The sequence below is a fragment of the Manacus vitellinus genome, unplaced genomic scaffold (genome assembly GCF_001715985.3).
Source record: "Manacus vitellinus isolate BGI_N305 unplaced genomic scaffold, ASM171598v3 scaffold_54_pilon, whole genome shotgun sequence".
NCBI lineage: Eukaryota > Metazoa > Chordata > Aves > Passeriformes > Pipridae > Manacus > Manacus vitellinus.
In genome coordinates, this window is record NW_021940645.1 from 57419 (window position 1) to 82413 (window position 24995).

Genomic DNA, 24995 nt, shown 5'->3' on the forward strand with positions numbered 1-24995 from the left:
CAGTTCATTCAAGTCAACGAGAATTCTGTACGTGAAAGAATATCAGAGAGGTATGAGCAAGATGTTATTGTCTGAGCCACTGAAACTCACAAATGTAGCTATGCTATAAAGATGATGCTAAAAGTAAGTGCTCTGTTTCTTATAGACATAATAATTGCAACAAACAGTTTTTTCAAATATAAGCAAATTAGAAATTATGAATTGTAGTCCTAATGTTGCTCTTATTTTTGGTAGTTACTTTAACAGAAAAATCCCACTTTCTATCACTATATATGACATAAACTACAAGCTAAAATAATAGTAATTTGCTAAATCCCATTTCAATTTCCAACAGATAATTTTGGACATGATATTGGACAAACTGCAGACACCTGAGGTAGTCAAATACCAAAGCTGGCAATTTTTGTTTATAATGACTTAACCTCCTGAAATATGATCATCACTTAAGATATAAATCTGAACCGATACATGTATTTTCATCAACTTTTACAGCAACAGAAAAAGACAATATCTTTTCAGTGTTTATACCCTCACTTAATTCTGCTTGTTTTAAAGGCCTAAACTTGTTACACAATTTCTTTGCTATGCAGGAAAAACTCCATAAAACACCCCCTTTCAAAATGTTTTTCTTATTAGGCAGTTACATAAAAAGAAAATAAAAATACCATATGATTTACTGATATGCATTTTGTCTAGATCAGATTACTTTATCTCTTTTCTCTATCCAGGTTTAAGTACTTTAAAAATGCATAGCTACAGTCCTTTATTGGTAGGATTTGCAAAACAAATTTCATTTTTGACAGCACTAGCAAAACTAAGCATCAAAATATAAGCTATTAAGTAGTGCATGTAATGTTCATACTAAGAAATCAGTTATTGTCAAAAGCAGTGGTAACAAATGGGGATTTTTATGACAAAAGCCTGATCCTGTCACTGGTGCTCCCTTCCTGAGCACGATGTTTTCAATGTTTTGAACATAACTTGTGCAAACAGGGTCATCCTCTTTAGATCTGTCCTCAAATTTAGATAACATAAGGAGATGTGTAAATTTCTGTGAATGCTTAACTCTGCTTTTTTTTTCAAGAAAGCACTTTCATGCTGATTAAACCATAAAGCAACTGCTTGTGTTAGAAGAAGTCTCCAACAGAGCAGAACCAATATCATATCACCTGTTCCTTAACTAACATAAACTTTAATCTATAGAAACAGGTACGTGTACACACAGCAAAAGGCACTGACGAGACCTGACCATATGTCCATGTAGTCACACATGTGCAAGGAGATGAAAAGCACAAGAGAACAGCCATGAGAAGGAGGTAGGGAGTCTGTACACTTTCTGTGAGGAGACTGAGAAAACCTGGCTCGGTTAGTCCTACAGAATGAATACTGAGAGAGGATATGATTGCAGTCTATTAATACACCCTGAGATAAACACCAGGGAGGGATAAGAACTATTTCAGTGGAGGACAATGTTGGCAGGAGAACAAATGACTGTAAGGTGACCACGAGTTACACTCATCCTAGAAATTGGAAGATTTCTAGTTAGGAGAGGACTGAGGTTCTGGAGCAGCTTCTCACATCAGCAGTAGCAAGGGCAAAATACTGAAATGCTTCCCAACCAGAACTTGATCAGTTTTGGAAAGGGGCTATATGATATGGCTGCCTGTAACCATAGGAGACCACATGCAGTGAGTGAGCAGGTGCCCCCCTGTCCTGTGTTCCTTCAGTCATTCCTCCCTATCTCATAGGACAGCCACAGAGTACACCCAGTAGGAAGTCTTTCCATTTCCTGGTTCACAGAGAAATTGAAGATATTAAGTTAAATCTTTAGAAAAAAAAAACAACATAGGATGTGCAGTTTAAGTGAGTTACTGTTCCTCCACAGTCCTTTATTTGTTTGGATCTTCTGGATTTCTATGCGTATGTCTTCAATTTTCACTAAATTTCTTTAATCCCTCGTGCCTCAAACCATAAGAATGCCTATGAAATAAACAATGCATTGCTGCTCCAACACTGACACATTCACTTGGGACCAACTGTGTGAGCTGCAGCTTGCACGTCCTGATTGTCAAGAGACCTGTTGCATTCATTTGGTTTCTCACACTGCACGGCAAAGCACAGCCATCCAACCCCAGATTAGCAGTTTTTTACTCCACCACATAGTTAGTAGTTCTAGTTTTAGTCCCCTTGACAAGCAATGTACGCTATTACATGGTCCCATCTTTACTTTGTTCTGTAACATGCTAAATTAAGTACATTAAACACAGAAGTGCACAAACCAGAATACTTTTGATCTCCAGCAAAGAAAATTTCAGTTGTTTCCTAAAGAAAATTCTTATTCAATATATATTGAAATAATAAGTAAAACCATTTTCAAGTGCCACACCTAAGACTGCAAATGTACTTTAATTCCATAGCTTTCATTAGAATTAAATACAGCTAAAGTAATAAAGTTAGTCTGTTCATAACAGCAAGAAGAATTCACTCAGTTAAGGCTCATCTGATGTTACACTTGATTTCATGCTGATCTTACTCAGCTGGCAGACACCCTTCTGCTTGTGTTTTGGCTAATATATGTCTGACATCCTCAACTGCAAATTAACTGTAGTTAATTTTACGCAGATTAATTCTGCTGAAAGTCATACAATAAGAGGATAAGAGGTTAAAGTCATAGTGAAGTGGATGCTGGTAATGTCCACATCTGTGTTTCTAAAGTATTGGCAGCATTTTAATTTCCTTGGGACTCTACATAGGATATTGTTGGAATTCTGAAAGTTTAAGCCAGCAACACAACTGGATCCAGCTGAAACCAGAGAAAATGAAAAAACCTTGTACACTGTGGCTTGGAGCCTCAGGAAAAAAAATAAATTGCACATTGGTGAGTGGTTTATACCTCTGCACACTGGTTTATACCTCTTTTCTAAGGAAATAAATATTGCCAGCTTTGCCACTACAGAAAAGTTCTAGGAGTCAAAGACCAACACATCTTGCCAAGTATAGCAAAACTCTTTTATAAGACAGAAGAGAGTTTGCACCAGAAATACCTGGAGCTTGTGTTACTGATTCAAAATTCTCCAATGTAACAATTTCTTCTCCTTTAGCATATGTAACTTGTTATATTTTTATTAAGTGCTATTGCCAAACTGACTACACAGGGTGTTGCTTGAAAACGTATTTTACACAATCTCTGTAACAGAAAATTTCATAGTAGCCATTTTTAAAGTTTCCAAAATCTACCTACTCATGTGCGTAGATTAATATCTTCTGTAATACTTATCAAGCAAATGAAATAGCTTACTTTTTCCATCTGCATTGTGATAAAGACTAGATTAAAAGAACACATGGCTAGCTTGGCACTTTGTCAAGATATTTCTTCAGTGCTACTCCCTCTCAAATTCCGTGTTACTAAATCAGGGGATGAGGAAAATTTTAATGAAGATTTTTCCAGAATATTATATATTCCTTACCTGTGGGCAGTCTTTGATGTAGTGTCCCTTGTTAAAGCAGAGGTGGCACAAGTAATTAGGAGGTGGCCTCTTGCTGGGTTTTCTGGCTTCTGAAGAAAGGGATAGGTCAGAGAAGTGCTCAGTGAGGGAGCTTAACCCATCCACAATGTTATTAAGTGAGCCATAAGGTGATGCACTCTTGTACAGACTGCTGCTCAGAGCCTGCAAAAGAAAAGAAAAGAATTGCATGCAACATAGTACTGTATTTAGGATTGGTCTGAGGCAGATCTGAGTAGGAGAAGGATAAAAAGAGCAGGGGAAAAAGTGATTTTTTTTCATTAGAAACATGGCTGCATATTTGAGGAGAGCAATATACAGGCCATTAATAAAGAGGTTTCACAAAGGCAGTGCAATGGAGCTGGTCACCCCACTGCTAAGGAAACTGTTGAGCTTGCCATGGTTCACTTAGTCCAACCTTTCCACTAAGGAGTGACTGCTTTCTTGTGTTTGACTGTAACACATTCATGGTATGGTTAGAATATGCAGGCAAAAAGCTGAAAGAACAACTCACAAAAAGAAATGTCTTTGTGTCCAAAACTACTTAACGCAATGAATAGTGAAGTCAGGGAAAGGAAAAGAAGACCAAGAAAAATGCAAAATAACTTTTAATTTCTAATCGGGTTAATCAGACAGTCAATATAGAGTCCCATGTTCAAATCATAACAAGAAACATTGAGGTCTATATCTGTTTTGGATTTTCTAAGGGGAGACCTACTGCAATTTAAACATTTCCTGATAAACAGTAAATACTTGGGTTTTGTACTTCACCTCAATAGGATCTTCCTCTCTCAATCTGCAAATCTAAATCGGTAGCTCCTAATTTGCCATTCAGTAGTTTTAGAACAGCAGGAAACCCATCAACACCTAAATAGCTATTCTCCCTAATGGAGATAACAAGGATTCATTCTTCAACTTGCTAACATTCAGAAGAAACTGTAGCAGGAGTTTAAAAAGGAAATAACTCTTAAAAACATTAAAATAATAATGAATTACTATAGAAATAGGACCAACTATTGACTGTCCGCTCCATCCTTGTTATAGGACACTTTTCACATGGTGTTTCCACCTTAGGTCTGTAATGCTATGTTTATGTAATTCTGGCATCAGAGAATTACCACCAGCTTATGAGAAAGTGAGGTAAGAAGAGATCCAATCTATGCTGTGCTTCTGTGGAGACCTTGTTTTTCAGTGCTATTAAATCCAGATACTTCAGAGGAGTCTTTATATATGTCATATATGTTTTCATATGTTTATACCTGTTATATACATATGGAAGACATGCATTGAAACTGATTTAGAGAGTTTGTGAAACAAATCTGAAATAGAAAATACGTTTATGTCAGAGATCTCAAACATCCAGGATGTCTGCACACTGAGTGTTTTCCGGCTGACAGTCACACACCAAAAGAATGATATTTAGGCTCTAGGCACAAGTACCTGGATGAGTCCCAGCTCTCACTGAATCCCATCCCACTGCAGATGGTGTACACTGTAAAGAAAAATTTAGCCTGAGATAATCTGCTCCACCCAGTTGCACTATGGTCAAACAAAACACTGACCTCTCTTACAAAACTGAAGCTGGTGCACAGCAGCAGGATCAACTCAAAGGGCCCCAGAGTAGAATCTGATCTCACAGGGGACTTCACACATGTCCAGGCACTGAAATGCCCATAATTTTACTCCCCGTACAGCACAGTTCTGTGCTGGTGCAGGACGAGGTGGCTGCTAAGAGGAGAATCAGCCACTTTGTTTCAGGGGTTAAAGGTATAGATTTAAAAGGAAAAGCTATTTCAAAAACGAATAAAAAGATTTTAGCTGCTTCAGCCATCAAGCAAACAAAGATACCTCCAGCGGTCACTAGAATTTATTGTCTAGAATTTATTGGATGCTATTGGAATGAGAAATTCTTGGCATCAAATTGTTAAGAGGAAGCGGAAGTGCTATGGATGCCAAAATAGTATTAATTAAGAGCCTTTGAGAAGTTCTTGTCTCCCTAGGAGCCACTTTCTCTAATATATACTTGGAATAATATAAAATCTTTTTTTAAGAGTCCTCTTGCCTCTAAGAGATTCTTAAAGTACTTCACATGCATTACACGCATCAGTAACTTTGCAAATTCCTTATTATCTGATTTTTATAGAAAGTTGTATGTATGGACACACAGAATGTGTAAAATCCCAAATTCTTTACCTATTGCCAAAATCTAAAATATCTCCTGGGGAGGTAGAATATGTAACTCCTGGCCATCAGGAGGTTGCTATTCTTGCCCCCAGGGCCAACTCACTGACAAAAGAAAACATACCTATCTGCTGCCTTCAGTGGGCTTTGGATTGGATATATGGCTTGCAGTGGTGACTGTTTTCTTTTCTAAAATCCCTTACACTGAGCTATTGCCCTCATTAAAAGGGAGAAATTTGGGGATTATTTGAGAAACTGGGGATTATGTAATTTACTCCTCACCAACGCTTCTGGGCACATTTCAGATCAATACTGTAACATATGGTGGCCCACTCTGTCAGTAAACCTTTACAAACTTTTGTTTCAACCAGAAGCCTTGCCAAAGGCCAGAATCCCATCAGACTATGGGCTGCACTGACACTAAATCATAATCTTAGCAGCCACCATTGGTTCTGTGGCCAAAGTGTGGCACATGGCTCTAAAAGTGGCCACCTGGTTCAGCTGGCAGTGCATTTGTGCAATATTTGCCAAAGTTGGACATCCAGTCTACGCATGGCACCACAAAACACCTCCCTATAATCATCTTGAGGCCCAGTGTTAAAAAAGGAAGAAACAAATACATCATCCCAGAAGATGACACTAAAGGAGAAGATGCACATTGCTGATGTCACTGGTACTTTAAAGAACAATGAATTCCTAAAGCAAATTCCTAGACAATCCCAAAATGCAGCCCATCCCTCTGGGTACAGTCAGGCAAATCACTTCAACGGTTCCTGCCAATCTGACCTGGAAAATGGTCTCAAATCTGTTGCACTTGAAAGTTGCTATAAAGAGCACCAGCACAAATGGTGCTACGTCCTGCTTCAAGCTCTGGAAATCTCCAGTTCTTCAGAAGGAGATGAGGAAATAAGCCATTCCCAAAAGCCAAGTTATATAATAAGGGTGGTAATGGGAAAGTTCATCCTGGCCCCTGGAATCAAATAGTGAAAGCTTAGGGCATGTAATGAACGTGATGAAATGGTATTTCAGTCCATTTTTTCTTTGTAGAAGACAAGGTGTGAATGAACCAAAACAGTTTTGTTTTGGTTTTTTTTTTTCTTTCTGGAGTATTTAATTGTGCAGATCAGCAATTCAGCCCTTATTGTTTGCACTGCTGCAAAGGGGATTTTTAAGTAGGGTTTTGAATTAAAACTTTAGAATTAGCTTTACACTCAAAGGGGATGTCCAGGGAATGATCAGAGAGAATGTTGATGGTCTCAGAAAATAAAGAGGAAGTTAGAAATGCATTCTGACCCACTGTGGTCTCAAGTGTATTAGTAGACATCTGGGAGGTGGCAGGGAGACTGCTCCTCTGATGAATTCCACCGAAAGTAATGATTGCTCTGTGTTCACAATGCACCAGTAGCAAAGCCAACCTATTTCTTTAAAAAGTAGACAACAGTACCTCTCCAATGGAGTCTCATTTTGAGCTCTAACAGGATAGAAAGGATTTGGCAGTGAAAGGGTTAGTGCTCTCAAGGCGCCAAAAGACCACACTGCATGTCCTAATTACAAGGCTCATCAGCCCAGCTGCAATGAATTCAGGATTTCCTTATCTTGCTCCACTGGGGGATGGGGGATCTGACGGTAAAACTTAGAAACTGGTTTGATGGGAAGTTCCAGCTGATAATGTAAGTTTGTTTTTCTGTTTGTTTGTTTTCCTTCCTATGAAACTTGTTGACTGAGTCAAATGAACTGAACTGAAAGTCTGATGTCGTTCTTTCCAAAGGTAACCTCTCTGCTTGGTAGATCTTTAAAATATATCTGTTGGTGGTGCTGGGAAGCAAAGCTTCCTTTGTTATTTGTTTGCTGAGTGTTTCCAGTTAAAGGCCACGTAATCTGTAAAGTTGCAGTGTGGTCCTTTGTGAAAGAGGCAGCTATTGTCTTCTATAGCTTCCTCACTCTGATTTCCAGTTGGGTAACATATGCAAGTGACTCAAGAGTTCCAGCATCTAACTCACCTCTATGAAATTCCTAGTTACGTGAATGATTGGCAAATGCTCTTGGTTCCCTTGGCTAGGTCCCTGCCTTTCAGAGACAGCTTTTGGGATTGATGTGCCAAGAGGTGGAAAAGGAAACACTGCCTTTATCTCTACAGCTTCTTTTATAGCAGTGGTGAAATGTTGAAAATAAAGACAACAGTACTGTTAGGAATATGCAATGAAACATTCAAACAAGTAAGTGGCAAGTCTTACTTTCCAAGTTTTCCACTGGTATGTATGGCTACTGCTTTAGCTGTAAAGGTATTTTTAACAGGGACCAGAAAGTACAGATAGCACAGCAGCATCTCAATTATGAAATGCTGAATTCTGACCAAAGGTGAAAGGATTACCTATCTACCAGAACAGCTGATATTAATAAGCAATGGCAACCTGTTTATGTGGGAATGGTATCTTCTTATTAGGATTTAAGAAGTGAAGCTTTTAGGTATGGACAGGAAAAGTACCTGGAAAAATCAGTTTCTACCCCAAGTTCAGTTTGTGGCTGTTGGACCCTTAAGGCAATGATAAAGGGGTTCATATCCATTAGTTACCTGAAGCTAGAATGACCTGTGCTGGTTGATGTGGTTGATAGGCTGTATCTGGCCAGAAGGTCTGTTTTGATGCTCTTTAAGTTAGTATGATTGGTGCTCATGGTTCTCTCCGTGTTTATTTTAACTGCACATACTGAAGTGAGGTCCTGTAGCAATTCAATATTCCTATAACTTACTCCAGTCATCAATGTTTCCATAAAATAGTCTGTAATTGAAAAGCAATGAGCAGAGAATTTTTGATGACTTGTTTTTCCTTTAGTATGTTGCCAACCTAATAAAGCAAACAAAAATAAAGCAATCTTAACTGCCAGAGTTAAATTTAAGTCAACAGGCGCCATGGCTCTTTGAAGCCTGTTGGAAAAGGCAGGTTGGGCTGCCCTATCATCAGTGTGGAAAAAGTAAGGTTTTCATATACTGTAAATTGCAAACATTCTCAAGGCTCTATGATGGTAACCAGACTAGGCATGCTAATTATTAGCCCTGCGCTGAAATGTCAAAAGGTGCTAAAGTTATCAGCTTGAATTTTCATGAAGCTAAGAAGTGAGTGCATCCCTGTGCTGTGTCATGGATATAACAGTAGGATAGTCAAACCCTCGCTCAGTTGCTATTTTCGTGTTTGAGGAGAGGGAAATCTGAGCTACCCAAACAGTAATTCAGTGCTTGTACATGCTAATACACAAAACCTGAGGGCCTATATCTTTCTCTTCTCTCCTAGTGTCCTAAGGCTTGCTTTTCACATGGGGCTTATCCAGGGGGCTATGCAGTATGTGTGAAAGCACAACAGTTGCACCTGAGGATGACCACGTGTGGATATAAGCACTTCAAATCTGTGACTTTTCTGTGTTTCAGCTCTTTATAAGCGATCAAACAGTTCCCTGGTTTTGCCCAAAAGAAAACATCTAATGCAGAATCATAGAATAGAATCATAGAATTGTTTAGGCTGGAAAAGACCTTTAAGATCATCATCAATGTTTATGGCCAACCCCAAATCCTTCTGAAAACAGAGGGATTAAATGAAAATACTGTAATAAATTTAGTTGTATTAATTTGAGCCAGAAGAAACAGAGAAGTTTAATTACCAAGGCTGAACTGGAAAACCTCAAAAACTGCTCCTGTATAGCTTGTGTCTGCTTTAACTCCTCTGATAAATTGGATACTATTACAAAAAAAAGCTTAAGAGTTTGCTCAGTAACATTTTATCATCGGAGAACTGCAAGCCAAGCTCATCACTCAGTGAAGAAAACGTTTGCCTGGAGAAAGGAAAAAAAGACTTGGGTTTTTGTTTCCTTCTGAAATCAACATTTAAGTCAGCTGTCAAAAAATCTGGTCTTTGGGCTGACTTCAGTAAAATCTGAATTGCTCAAGTTCCTCATATGAAACCACAGATAAATGCAGATTAGCCAAGTAAACCTTAATACATTCCCAGCTAGTTACATTAGCCAAGTATACCTTAATTCATCCTTCTTCTGTAGGGGGTTTTAGATAAATACATGTTTATGTTAAATTGCTAACACTAATGCCTACTTATAAATATTTTCAGATAGATGGCACTAGGACTTTCCTTTTGCAGAAACAGTATCTTAAGGAAACAACCATGAATGCTGTGTGACCTGCTAGTGGTTGTGAAGCTAGTCATTGAAGGGCAACAAATCTTTACTCTAGCAGACAGATCTCTCTAATCTAGTTATTCCAAATCTGACAGCTTGGCTGGTTGTGGCTTCTCAGGATGTAATTGCTGAGATTCTGCAGAACAGCAAGTGGGTGCAACACCCTCTCTGTACATGACTGGTGTACCTTCAGTTCACAGCAAGGCTGGAGACCAACACCACCTTGCCTTGCTTTACATCTGCTGGTCTTTAACATGTTGATCCAAAGAATTCGATGAGTTTCACAAATCTTTAGATGTTAAAAAACATACCTCTCCCTGTCTACTATACAGTGGAATAGAAGTAATGCTGACAGTTAAGAAGTTGCTCAGTCACCATCTCCAGGCTTGCTGGAGCTTGCGTAGGTCTTTTGGCTCTCTCCTGGCAGTGTGATCCTCCTTATGTCAGCCTCAGGAAGGGTTTGCTGTCGATGTTAGTGAGAACACTCATTTTACACAATGTATGGGGACATCACAAAAAGTCTTTAAAGGCAAGTGTGGAAGAGGACAGAGATTTGCTCTGGTCAAAGGTGTGCAGTCTTGGAGGAACTTTCTAAATCTTGAATCTTGCATCAATTCTGCAAGGATCCTTTTCATCCACTAAATGCCAAACAACTGCCCACTTATGCTAAAGAGAAGCTCTAACACATGAGCACTATATTAGGGAGACCATTCACATGGCAAATTACTTTAACACATCCCCACAGGAGCCTTCATTTCTCGGCCTATCCCTTGCCTGCCTGAAGCTGGGTCTCCCCCACCACCAACTTCCCTGACCTTTCTCAGGCCACAGTGAGGGCCTTTGCCATGCACCTCCATCCTACTGCCTCCTCACACTGCTGACAAACAAGCCACTCTGGTTGAGACAGGGTTCTTGGGCGAGGAGGAGGTTATGAAGGTTGTGTGGCATAAAGTGAGGGGAGAAACGGATGGACATGTTTTGATCCCTGCACTTTCTGTTAACATCTCTGTTTCCTGCAGGAAATCTTGTCTCAATCTGACCTGCAGTTTGGAAAACAAGAGTCGGGTTTCCTTTCGTTTGGTGGCTCTTTTGACACTCCAAACATAAGAAAAATAACACCCGGAAATAGATATGTGCCTGTTGAAGACAAACTTAGGAAAGCATTTACCTCCTGTGCAGCTCTTGCATGATGAAAGGTTTTGCTAAGAAATGTCCATTTTGGGTTAAACAGAACCGTAAGTCTGAGACAGTTTTGTTTATATCATTTACATTCAGTAATGCCTTCTTGGCACAGAAACCTCTGCAATGCCTGCCAAAGTTTAAAAGAGGCAAAGCTAAGGTCGCTGTCAGAGGTAGAAACAATACATCATCTGCCCAGAACGGGCCCCTCGCAATGCGCTCAGGGCCTCAGTTCCTGCACTCACGGGAAGACAAAAACTTTTATTAAATTGAATATAGCGAGGAAAATAAATTATTTCTATATACTAAATGACAGGCTGGAATTTCATTCTGTGACTCCAGCTTTTAGACAGTTTTATCTGCATTTAAAGCCACCCTCTTCATCAATTGTGATACAGCACAGCTTGAAGTGTGATCTGAGCAATTAAACCTAAAACATCACAATCTGCTTCAGTTAAATTATAAAATAACAATTGAGTAATCTGGTTTCCAAATAGATTTAAGGATTTTTTTTTCCCCCAAGTTGGGACTATTAGAGGAATGAATCTATTACTCTCTTAATTTCAGTTTCAACATATGTTTGAGAAAGATGCTTATATAAGAATGCCTCTATTTCAAGGATCAGTGATGCTCAAACCCTCTTAAAAACTCTTGCTAGTCCTCCATTTTCAGGATGCAATGACAGTACAATAGTTCCTTTGCTATCCTTTCAGCCACAGATATCCACAGCCCTAATGACTACTTACAAATAGTTGCCCAGCAGGCTGTCTTAGTGTGAAGAAATATTGGCTCCAACTCCCCCTGCTACAATCACTTAGACACCTGGAGCTCCTAGTAGCAAGAGATATCTCTGAGAGCAAGCTGATTCCATTTAAGTGTTTGCTTAGTTGGCAGTTGATGAGGTGTAAATAAATCTGTATTTCCAGATACCTGTGATTCTTCTATGTAGGGTACTGCACTTCTGTCGATTCAAAAGAGACACCCAATCCTGCCACGTGCAGAGAGTAGTGGTAGGTGGCCATTTAATATAGCAGGAACATATTCCTGCTTTGCATATGAGCTCAAGTCCTGGATCATGAGGGCATTTGCTAATCTTCAAACTAAATCTGTAGAAACACAAAATGTATTTCTTTAGACACAGGTTTGGAGACCAGTATTTCCTATCAGCAGCAGTTGAAAGAGCTAAGAAAAAAGATCTACAAGAGGCTTCTTAAAATTCCTCTTTGTCAAAGTATTGGACTTGCTAGTATTTGCTTATACCAAAACACACAACAGAAAGAAATGGGTTAGGATAGTAACATTAAAACTTAAAACCTACCAAAACTCCCCACAGCTGTGCTGGTCTGGCTAGACAATAAGGGACATGGACAAAGCCCAAGACTCGTATCCCTGCATTTATTCTGCTTTCCTCAGGTGAACCTGTCTATAATTTTAGGTTCTGCTTTTAGTAGATCACAGATTGCTTGTAATCATTCTGAGAATAAAAACCAACCTTCAGGAAAAAAGAAGTGATCTAAGTTTTGACACATAGGAAATACTGTCTGTCTGAATTATGTCAGCACTACTTTAAGATCTGAATAGCTTTGCAAAATGTAATTAGTTCCTTTGATCCATTATAACTACTCTGGAACCCACACGGAACCTACATAAACTGCCATGAAGCAAACACTTATATTCTCCTCATTTAATTTAATTGTGGCTTTCTGAAGGAGGAAGAAGAGCAATTCAGCAGAGTAGCAAAATGGGCATCAGGCTGTGGCAATTTTTCTGAGGAAAAGAAACTGGGGAAAGGTACAGATATTAACTGTGACATATTATTAATCAGTTCAGAAACTTGAAGGTGACACCCAGTATCACTTTTTAGGTAGCATTTATATGTATGCATCTAGTTGGGCTAACAGGACACACTTGCTTTTGTTTCTATGCAAATACATAATATCAGTATTCTATGATTTGTCTTTCTAATATCTGTGCCTGCATCTTTTTGCAACTGCACAGTGTCACTGGTTTTCATGCTTCTTAAAGTAGCACGGAAAAGATTCTCTGGTCTTAGATTTAAATTTCACTTAAATCAAGTTTCAGAGTCCTTTTATGGCCCACTTAAACTCTGATCTAGAAAACTTTTCTCTGCATTAATCCTCACATTGTATCTGTCAATAACATGCAATATTTTGATAAAAGTTGCTTGTTATTTATCTTGTGCAAGTCGACAAAATTCCCCAAATAATCAACAAAACAAAAAAGGCCTGGGGGGGAGGGGGTGTGTGTGGTGGGAGGAAGAGGGGGATTGGCTTATGGATAAAAGCAGTTGAGTACACATCTTGGTTATTTAATTTGTTCCATACACTTCATAAATTAATATATTGGTTCAAGTCAGACTTAGTTGTCTGATCATTTGTGTAGTTCATTGGAGAAGGATCGTCCTTTTCTATTCTGAATAACTGAGTCTGTGTCTGCAGAGCAAAAGAGGAATGGATGAAAAATCATTACCCAACACACAGTTACATCACCCCTTTGTTTGGGTGCTTTGGCATGGAAGACACTGTAAACGCATAAAAAACTGTAAATGAAAGCTCTGTGTATAAAATATAATTGTAACAAGAATTCTATGTGCTTTTGCCTCCAATTATAGGTTGGGGTGATTTTTTATGTATTGCCTGACAAGTTTTTCAAGACATGGATGTTTTTGTGAGGCAGAAAGTGCATGCCAGTGCTTCCCTCAATGAGGAGTTTGCATAAACACAAAATCCCAAGTGATTTAAAGGAGTTGGCAATGATTTTCAACTAATGAGGAATAATATATATAATTGGTCTATCTTGTATTGCTTTTTTTTTCTTCAACCTATCAAAAAGAAGTCAACAGTAAAGCAGAAAGCTCATATCCCTCTCCTAGAAGACTTGATTTACTTTCAGCAATTAATATTTTAGTTGTTGCCAGCTTTCCAAACACGGTTCTGATTTTGATGTGAAAACAAGTAGCTGCAGAAGACTATGGTGGATAATACTTCTGTTGTAATGAACTGAAGCCCAGCTGTAAGTCATGCTCGAAGTAGTTAAAGCCTGAGGTAGGGCAGGTGTGCTGCAGAGCTACAGCAGCATTTGCTGGGAGTGGGGGCAGTTTGTGGGTAAGGAACAACACAAGAGGTTCTAGCTGTTGGAATAAATTCAACACAACTTTTTCTTCTTACTTCTGGGAGCTTTCTGCTGTTCTTGTTCAGGTAAGGAAGCCAGAGTAAAAGCAACGTAATTGTATTTAGAATGCTTGCTTAAGTGAACCAAATTTGGCTCTTGCGTACTTCCCCCTGCAATCAAATTGCTATTAGGTAATTCAGCCTCATTGTGAAGAGTAAGAAAAGAGTATCTGCCATATGCAGTACAGTGCATTTATAAAAACCACGCAAACAAAAAACTTAATCCTGGAGAACAGAGAAATCTAAAGCCATACCCAGGCAATACAAATGGAACAGTGTAATTTGGACGATAACTTCAGTTTCACACTTCTTATACAAGATATAGATCTTATTTTCAGACTCCACTTCCTAAAATACATTCACATATGGGGTTTTTTTCTTCCCTGGCGAAAGAGGGTGTTTTCCAAAGACTAAAGAAGTAGCAAAGCAGGAGGCCATGGCTGCAGAAATAAAAACGGGGAGCAAAAGAGAATGATTGTAAACCCCTGAATTTCTGCATTTTAAAGCCTATTTTCACGTGGAATTGGAAACAAAATAGCTGTTAGCGCAAATACCTGTAATAGGATCTGAGATTTTGAGACCAGAATAGAGTGGGCTGTGAAAGCTGCACTTCATGTGCTGAGGCAGTATCATCAAAAGGGCTCTGGAGCTGGCTGTGTGAGAGGACGGAGGAGGCTGCTGTTGCCAAGATCTCCAAATGCATATTGTCCTCTGATTAACATAGACATTCAGTTCCCTGGGATCTCTTACAAGGACCAATGTGAGAATTGTCATTTAACTTCCTGAAAAGCAGTTTGAAGTTACTTGACTGGCACTTTTAAGTAGTCACAAAATATCTGTAGTGTACAGTCACGCTGAGGCAGAGAGCACAAGCTCCTCCGATGCTGGAATTGCTGTGCTAGTGCCTTTTAAATAAAGTTTGAAGAAAGATAAGGGCACTGAAATGTTAGTACTTGCACAAAGAATAGTGAGAAAAATGAAAATGAGGAAATCTATCAAATAATCACTATTAAAGGATAACTTCATGTACTGCAGGCATCACTGTGGTACTCTATCAATAACTATGCTTAATAAGAAGAGATAATACTATGGTTGTTCAGACTGCAAGTGAGAAAGCAAGAAGTCCTGACTTAGGAGCCTAGCACATTAAGCACTCTGTGGATCAAAAACATGGTCTATGTTAGAATAACTGTATTAATTTTGTATTACATAAAATTAAACAAATCAGATATATTTTGGAGCATATGGCAATCTCTGCTAATCTGCATCTCTGTTGTGTTTGCCCCCAGACCATACTGGTTGTGAGCAGCCTCTTATAAGGAGTTTTGTTCTCTCTTTTAAATCTTTTAATCATGGCTGTTTTCAGAGATATTGCACTTAATTTAGTGGGTCAATGGCCTGATCTGGTATAGCAATCCATATACTCCTCTGATACTATGAGAATGGAGATTTTTCTAATCTTATAATCATCCTCCAAATTAATTCATCTAGGACAAATCTTCTTCATCAAATATCACTCTAGTGTGTATCCCTCTAATTCTATGAAAGACAGATGTAAAATATATTTTCTGTAGAACTGCCAACTTCCTTCCCTACATTTTTTGTTCTTGACAGTGTTTCACAGGTTTTTGTTGTTAACTTATGAATGTTATTGTCTTCTTTGGGAAGCTACCTAATCTATCCCAGTGCTGTAGACCTGCTTCAGTTTCACAGGGATTTGAATGTTACTTTCCACAGCACACTCTGTAAACTTTTTCAACTCCACTGATTTTCTTTTCAAGCGAGTAATCCATACCTTACTGTAGTAAACTGAACTATCTTGTGTTCTCTCACAATTAGTTTCCCTCTTGCTTATAAGGGCTGGATCTGGAAGTCTGTGAGGCAGAAACATTAACTACTTCTTGAAAAAGGTGATTTTTTTCTAATCTGGTGTATGCAGTTATTTGTGCTTAAATAAAATATGGTTTAGATTCAGAAAGTGGCTGCCATAGAAGTTTCTAGAAGGAATTTCCCTCTTGAAAGACACACAGAGTACTGCACACGGGCAAAGAATTCATTAGGACACAGGCTCCTTCTCACAGGTTGTGCTGCAATTAGCACTCTAAGTTCTGAGAAACACGCTTAACTATTATAATATGATAATTTATAGTTACTGGTCACTGTCTCTTCTTGACCAAAGCTAGCATTGACTTGGTATGGCCAAAGACAGTGTTGACCTGGTAGGATGCCTCCTGTGAGTATAGGAAAATACCGTATGAGTCTCTTGCCCCTTATTCTAGGTTTCTCAATTATATCCCTCAATGACAAAGCCACAGATACCTGGCTGTGTCTCAAAGGCATTAAATTCCATGTAACCAGCCCCACAACAAAGCCTCAAATACTTGGCTCTGATGGATGGTATTATAATGAGGGTGGAGCTCAGTTCAATGGCCAATTTATTGCATCCTAATGTTCTAACATGCTTTCATTTCATATCTAGGACAATAAACGCTGCAGTAAAGTTTGGTTTAAAGCAGGTCTGTTTTGCAAAATGAGTCTTGCATACGGAACAAAACACTCTTTGTTGCTTTACTGTTGAAACCTTTATTATTGCTTTTTTTTCCTGGTACAATGGGCTTTTATGCACCAAACAGCTGTGTTCATCATGTTTATTTAGAAGGCATCCATTGTAGTGGAAAAAGTCTGGAGGACAAAAATCTTGGTGAAGTACAAGACTACTCTGTGGGTGCTGGCACTTTTATTTTTTTCTGTCCTGTTCCTTTGGTCAGTATGCAAGTCACATACACAGGCACTGCCATGCAGACTTTCAAACCTGGTATAATAGCAACTTTTCACAAGCGCTGTGTCTTATTGCAAGTGTTGTCCTCCAGAAATTTTCAATTGCAATGCAACATACAGAAGGCACGACTATTTGACACCCTATGATCCTATCATTTCTCAATCTGTTGCTATTTTGGCCCCTCATTAGGTCACTTTCCAAATATTGTGTACAGCTATGTGTCAATCATTGTCACAGCTCGGCTCCAGCCTAAGCCAACCCAGGACAAAACTGTGAGGAAAAAAAAAAAAAAAAGCCAACCAAAGCAAGCACTGTGTAGAAAACAGTCAACAGTTTAACTGTGGAAAGCTATGTGTTGTTCCAAAGATAGCATAAGCCCACTTGATGCAAAAGCAGCATGCAGTACTAATGTGCTCCAAAATAATTTTACGCAGTTGAAATATGTAGTGTATACCCAATGGCATCTGCAAATAAACAGATGTTAGAATCTCAAGAATTAAGAGCATGACATTGTCGGAAACTCTTGGGTGACTCCTGCCAAAGAGAAGTCTAGTTTCCAGTCTCTGGAAAGAACAGAGTACCTAGTATACTGACAGAACTTCTTCTGAACAACAGTATCTCTAGCGTCTTCTAAACCCTTGAATGAAAGCTGCTGTGTAAGCAGGCAGTGTTAGCCTGGGGAACTAATGGGTTTCTTACTTCCTTCAGGCTATATCCAGAAGGGTAAAAGCACTCCCATGTCCCCTTCCCTCTTTTCAGGTTACCCTGTAGTTACACATAGTTCAGGTAAATACTGGAAACACAGAAGTGTCTCCATCAGTCGCATAGTCAATGCAATTGTCATAGGCTGGAAAGTGAACTGAACAAACTAACGTGCTTGATCTTTTAAAAATATTAAAATATCTGTGTAGAATGAAATGGCTTATTTCCTGAATGGTGAATGCTCTTGGCTTTCTACAGAGCCAGCATTCTTAGTTGTTGTTGTTGTTCATGTGCCTCAGGAAACCGTAACGAAGTTAAAAAAGGCAGAATAAAGTTGCATCCATACAGTGTATGGATGATAGGAATCTATTCAGAAATGCAGCAAAGGTGACTTCTGGGATCCAAAAGCAGTGCAGCTGAGGAGAGGCTGCAAAGGGGCTGGGGCTGACTGTGTGGAGCCGAGGCAGGGGCCTGGGGAAGGCCTGGCATACCAGGGAAATGATTTTCCAGAATAAAGGAGAAAAGTTTTGGAGAAAAAAGTGGAAAGAAATGTGAGCTAAGTGGAAAGGGAGTGTGACAAAAGGATTAGTCCCTACTTGCACACAGTATAGTAGAAGCAGAAAATGAACTCTGAGAACTGTGGGGAAAAGAAAACTGTTTCTCAGAGACTGTTTCAAAGGCTTCCTGAATGCAGCCACCATTTACTTGTTTCTTCCTTTTTCTCCCAGGAAGAAAAAGGACCCACTGTGAGCAGAATGTATCCCAACTTGAACAAACACAGGCCTGAACGAGTCCCACTCTGGAGTCCATGTAAGGCCAAACTCCTGGAGTCTTGTTGCTACTTGGGCACCACAAAGCTCGTAAGCCAAGCAGAAAGGGGCAAAATCTACTATTTGCTGCCAACAGGTAGGTAGCTAATAGTTTAAATTGCAACCCCGCTAGTCTTTTTCCAAAATCAATGTGCTTGCTAAGTCTGTGTGTTTTTTAAACTGCCTATGCCATGTCGACCTTCATAAGACTAGGTACATCAGTTTGAACAGGTTGCAAACTATATACTCTCAAAAATAGTGCCTATTTTGAGACTGGCTGTGCTCTGTGAAAGAAGAAAGTTTCGAATTAAGGGGAAAAGAATGTGTGTGTAAACCTCTGGTTCTTAACTGTTAGCAGCTATAATTTAAGACCAGTTGGGGAATTTGATTTGGTTTTAATTAATAACCCCATCCCTCTGCTGACAGAACAGGAATGTGTATTTTGACTGAGAATACATTTCAAATCAATATTTAACACAAATGGCGCTGGAAGGACTCTGAAATGTCATTCTGTGGGAAGTGCCAGTGCAGGCAGGGATGCATAGTCCATCTAACCCTCGTCAAACAGAGCCACTGTTGAATGCCTCCGGCAAGAGTCCCACAGTAGGGTGCAAAACTGTAGCTGGATCTTTTCTGGAGAGGCTGTGAGCTGTGGCGTGTGAGGTGCCACCTTGCAGTATCTCCGCACATGTGAAATCCCTCCAATGCAGAAGTGCTTGACCTCAACAACTTCCTGTGACAGGGAGTTCCACAGCGAATTGTCTTCGCATACCCTAGTTTTTTAGCTTCCTTCCCTCTGGTTTCATTTAGTCTTGTTCTTGCGTTACGAAATGCGCACAAAACTTTTTCACTGCTTTTGTCACGTTCCTGTTTATATCTCTTCCTTTCAAACAGTGCCGGCCTCATCTCTCTTATAAGCGACACGTATTCTCGTAGCAAGCTTTTTAAACATCACTTTGAAGGAAAAGAAAAAAAAGAAAGGAGGGGGAGGGGGCGGCGGTATTTTTGCACATTATGACGGATGTGGCACTTTCTGCGCGTCCTGCCCCCCGTCCCGCTGGCCGCGTCCCGGCCGCGCACGGGAGATCGGTGTAACCATTGACCAGACTGTCAACACGGGCGCCCCGCGCCGCCGGCGGGCGGCGGGAGGAGGCGGCGGCTGCGCCAATGCCGCGGCGCGGCGGCGCTCGCCGGCCCGTTAGCGGGACGGGCAGCGAGGAGCGCCCGGCGGGAAAGGGCCGGGAAGGAGGAGCAGACAAGGAGCCGGGCGGCCGCCGGCCGAGCGGGCGCGCAGCGGGGCTGCCCGTCCGCGGCGGCTCGTCGGCTCGGGGAAGGGGGCAGGAGGCTGCGAGGATCATGGCGGTTGTGTCCCGGGGGGGCCGGGGCGCGCGCCGGGCGGCGGGGCGGACTCACCTCGCTCCGCTGGAGCTGGAAGAAGCTGTTGAGATAGCTGGAGCTGAGCGAGGAGCCCAGCTCCGGGGTGCTCTTGGTGTAGCCGAGGTCGGGGTGCTGGGACGAGGAGGGCTCGGGTCTGAAGGCATCGAAGGCGCTGGCCTGGTGCGTGTCTTGTAGCGAGAGATAGACCCAGTTGAGGAGCTGGGCGGGCTGGTACACGGACGCGGCGCTGGTGTCGATGGTTGACAACAAGCTCATCTTTCCCCCGGCTCTGCCGGCGCGGCTGGCCCCCGCGGTGCCGCTCTCGCTCCCCCCGCTCCGGCAGCGCCGCTCTCCCGTCCCTGCCCGGGGCGCTTTCCTCTCGGCCGCCCGAGGAGCGGACAGGACGGGCCGGGCCGGGGGCTCGCAGCCGCGCCCCGCGCCGCTCTCGCTCCCCTTAAGGCCGGCGGCGCCCGCCCAGCCCCAGCGCTCGCGCAGCACGGGCATCGCTGCCGCCGCCCGCGGGCTCCGCACCAAACTTTCTGCGCGCTCCCTCCCTCCGCCCCAGCCGCTGCCTGCCCCGCTATCTGTCTTTATTCCCACTCCCGCAGGCAGCGGCGGGGAGGGGCTGCGGGCGCTCCGGCGGCGCGCCGCGCCCCCATAGGCCTCCCGGCCGCCGCGGGGGTGCAGTGGCGTCCCGGCGCCGCTCCGCCCCCGCCCTGCCCCTGCGAGCGGGCAGGGGGGCCGAGCGGGCGGCGGAGGTCCCGGTCGCGGCCGGGGACACCCCCGGCCCCTGGCCGCTCGCCCCCCCCGGTCGCGCCGGCGCTCCCTCGCTCGCTCCCCGGCTTTCCTTTTCCTCCTTCCTGGAGATTTTTGTGCCAAACACGCGCAGAGCCCTCCCGAGGGCTCCTCGCCGGGCCCTTTCGGGCTTGTTTTTAACTCGACAAGTTTCGCTCAACTCTAGTCAGCCCGCCCTCCCTTTTCACTCTCGTTTCTGCTTCTTGCCGGTGCTCAGAGCTCATCGCAATCTGAGCTTCCCTCTCGTTAAATCTCTGTCAGAGCTCCAGTTTACGTTTACGAAGCCCTGCGCGGGCGCTGAGGTTGTGCCAAGCCGGTGCAGAGTGAGGGTTTCCCAAATAAGGCAGGCAAGCGGCGCGATGTTCCCTTTGAAATCCATCTAGGTAGCCCTGGCTTAGGCTCTTAGGGAGCCTGGTTGTGGTGGGATACCCGGGAGTTTAAGCTGAGTAGGCCTTTTAAGGAGTCGGTAGCACAAAGGAGGATGATGAATGATTCTTCTTTTAGGAAGGAGCCTGAGTGGGTAAGCTGGTAATTACAGTTCATAAACTCTTCCCCGCTGCCTTCCCTGCGATGTGTGGAACAGGACAGCTATTTCTTGCTTTGGTATAAGCACCGTAGCAATCAAACTAGGAGTTTTCAAAGGAACTCCCAGGAGGTAACTTAAAACTTGAGCATAACTCCTTGTGCTCTTTCCTGAGCGACAGAAGGCTGAAAATTAGTGTGCCTTTCTAATACAGTGTTGGGGGGGGGGAGGAGGGAAATGCCTTCTTTACTTACCTAACAGAAAAAAAATCTGACTTTTGAAGCATCAAAGTTGGCAACTTGGTTTTCTGTAGTGAGCAGTACATCTCTGCTGAGATAGAAGAAAAATCACTGTACTGAAAAGGCATGGTTACAAGCAACAGAAAATGCAGGTCAGCGTACACACAGTAGAAAATGCTGTTAAATTGTCAGCTGCAAACACCTGAGATGGATGCATTTAACTTTTGAGAGCAGATAGTTAAGGCAGCAAAGCCATCTGCTTGCGAGAATTTAAGTGCAGGTGAAGATTCTAATTTTCCAGAAGTACAAGGTGGGGTGCAGTTTGGAACAGCTCAATCAAACTTAATTCCTTTAGTGGGGCTGATATATTATTTGGGGGATTTTAGTGATGAAGTCCTTGCAGCATGAGTGCAGTTGCTCACGAGTTCTCTTGGTTTAGAAGTCCTTTGGAGCACATCTAAATGTGTGGGCATCAGCACAAGAAGGAACAAGCTACACCAGTGTAAAGGGTCTTTGGAGCTCAGCAACTGTCCAAAGCATAGACCATAAAAGAAGAATTCAATCACTTTGCATCCCAAACTCAGACAGTTGCACAGTGTTTTAAAGAAGCAAAAAGGTCTATGAGGCTTAGTGAGTTAATAAACTGTGGGGGAGGATTTTTCATGATTTGCTGGTAAATGAAAAAAGAACAAGAAATAGATATCATATCTGAGGAACTTGCCTTTCTGGCAGATGGTAGTAGAAAAGTCAGGATATGGTAGGAAGTCTAGAAGGGGGAACTAGGCCACTTGTTTTGTTGTTTTGGAGGTTTTTTTGTAAGCATGCTAATTCCTTCCTTAAAGACAATTTCTATTCTTATCACTTCCCTCTTCTACTTGATATATTAAACTAAAACGTGTATATTCTTATTTGACAGCTCCACTGTTTACTCTGTTTACTAAGATGCTGTGAAGCAAATGGGAATTCTGAACAAGCAGAAGAGATAACATGACAGGGTTCTTGTACTAATAGAGGTCAAAATAAAGAATGTTTTGGATGAAGAGTATTTGGTGTATTTTGATACTTTTTTTCCCAAACTGAAAGTAGCTCTCATAGTAGATGGTTGTTTTGATTGCTTTAGTTAGACAATACAGTAAAGATTGCAGCAGGGCAAGCGAAGGCAGAGTTAGGGTGTGTTTATTGCAGCAGCCCTTTATGATGTGAGGGACACCATGCACTCCACCAGATGCATTTGAACATTTAAAGTTTTTTACTTTGATTGCCCCTTGACAGTAGCCCTGGTGGCTTCTAGTTACCACGCAGAAGAATGAGTAAATTGAATATGATTGGTGTATCAAGAAAGAGAAAGGTTGCACATGCCTCCACTAGGAAGAGCTTAAATAAAAAGCACCCACACTTTGAGGTTCAGTTGTCATCCTGGTCTCCTGCTGCAGTTTCTTCTGGAAAACAGTTTCCAGGCAGTTTCCCTCCATTTGGATGGATTTAATACTGCTCATAGCAGAGCAAGATGCTCCTGCCACACTTGCCACAGTCCAGTTAAGTTCAAGATAGCAATTTTTTCATTGGAAGTCCCCTCTTCACCCTTGGGAGTCATAGATTAGTAAGGAGAAGATCAATACAAGTTATCCATTTAGCAGATACATGAGAGTAGAGAAAAAGTTATCAAGGTCAGTTGCATCTATTCTTCTGAAAAATACTTGAGACACAACTGCCCAACAAGGCAGTCTGATGGCTGAGAAGAATCTTCAAGATGTGCACAGTATTTTGCTATTGATTATGCTGGGATGGAGTATAAGTGACATCAACTATATGGATTTTACATCAGCCTTATGGTGCCCAAACATTTATGTATCCACTTGGTTTTATTCATGAGTGGTGCTAATGAAGTAAAAAAAAAAAACTGGAACTGTAACATGGAACTTTTGATAATGTGAATGGCTTAAGTGACTTGGAAAATAGGAGCCTTGAAACAGGTCAAAGGCAAACACAGAGACAGGATTCATCTTCTTCAGTCCTATTCCTTAAGTAGTGGATAATCATGTAATTTATCCAAAATCTCCCTATAACTGTTTACTCAGCCTGTTCCTTTGGTGATCTAGACCTCTTGTGCCTGCTGTCTTTCCATGGCATCTTTGGAAGAGTGAGGAACATAATTTTCCCCTTCTGGTCAGGGCTTCTTTCATAATCAAATGTAGTTATGGTCTTGCTTTCAGTGTTCATAACTTTAGATGATGTCAGCTTTTAAACTACATATGTGATTATTTATTTTTTTAAAGAAAATTTTTATGGTTCTCCGTACTTTAAAAATGAATGTACCCTAATACAAAGTATCCTGGATTCTCATGCTTTTAAAGGTGTCTGAATTGTTGCCTTCTTAGTAGTCTTCTAGCTTAGATGGGGCTCCAGAAGGAAAATATAATGAATACCCAAAACTGCCAATAAGACTAGAGAAAACAGGTAACTTGAACCCACCACTGTATTCCCTGGGTTCTGTAATCAGGATATACATAATGCAATGGGCCATTCATCTGCAGTTTAGCTGGAATATTCCAAGCAAATGTTTTTCATCTGCTGCAGCAGAGATTCTTATCTTATTATGAAATAATTTTGCTATGCGGTGGAAACAGTGTGTAAGCACTCTCTGAATTATGAGAAACCCATTTCAGCAGAGCTGTAAACTGTGAAAGTACATCTGCATGTGGTATTTGTGAGTTATGGATGTTACAACCTCTTGTGCTCACTATGTAGGTGCAACAGTTCTACTGCCAGCAATAAAACGCAGCATAAACCAAAGTTTGTGAAAGTGAGTCTAGGAAATGCATGTGCTTGGGTATGTTACACTGTGGATTTTTGCACCTATATAAAGGATCAGCTGCAAAACAGTGCTCAGGCAGAAAAATAAAAATTCCTGTTTTCTTCCTCTAAGCTACTCTTACTCCTATAACTTTGACATAGAAAATTCTGGAAACGGATGGATATGAACATATAGCTCATCCACATGTAAAATGTTAGTAAATATATACCATATGCAGTAACGATTTGCTGTGGATGGAGTGTGAAGCACAATTCCTGCAAGACAGTCTCAAACCACCAAGTGGGTAATTGGTGTAACAGATCCTCTTGGAGCATGCAGATTTTGCACCTGGCCAGTTTGTGGTTTCAAATCTTGGGGCCTCCTCACTTGCTCTACATGAAGATTTCAGTGCCTTGTTGAGTAATTGCATGAAATATGCCCTGGAACCGAGTAGCTGTGTGAGAAATACTGGTTTGATTTTTGCATTGTTTTGCAAAGCTTCCTGTAGACTCTTCAGCTGCCACATGGGCATCTGAAATGTTCTGTTATTTCAGTTTTAAAAGGCAGTAGCTCCTTGTTTCTAGTACTGATCTAAAAGTTCAGCATCTCTGTCTAAAAATAGTAGCTGAGGTATCTTAGCCATTTTACTTATCCCATCCTAACCCCTTTCTCTTGCTTGACCCAGGAATCCAAGAGAGAGGGTCCAAGGAAAAGGGCAGAGAAGTAGAACCGTAGCAGTCAGGG

The 24995-nt window shown here is 41.4% G+C and overlaps 1 protein-coding gene across 3 annotated transcripts in view; it reads right to left on the reverse strand.

Moving 5' to 3' along the window:
• The window catches only part of ZCCHC24 (zinc finger CCHC-type containing 24), a 63466-nt gene extending 43199 nt beyond the window's left edge, over positions 1-20267 (reverse strand). Inside the window, exons 1-3 of one of the 3 annotated variants that reach the window (XM_029963187.1) lie at positions 19937-20263; positions 3468-3668; positions 1900-1980 (exon numbers count right to left, since the gene is read on the reverse strand). In XM_029963187.1, the coding sequence (XP_029819047.1) occupies positions 1939-1980; positions 3468-3668; positions 19937-20176 (483 nt within the window). In that variant the 5' untranslated portion in view covers positions 20177-20263 and the 3' untranslated portion in view covers positions 1900-1938. Of the gene's footprint in view, positions 1-1899; positions 1981-3467; positions 3669-19936 lie in introns of those variants that run through there. The other 2 variants (XM_018068947.2, XM_029963188.1) reach the window with 2 other exon arrangements.
• Between the last annotated feature and the right edge of the window lie 4728 nt (positions 20268-24995).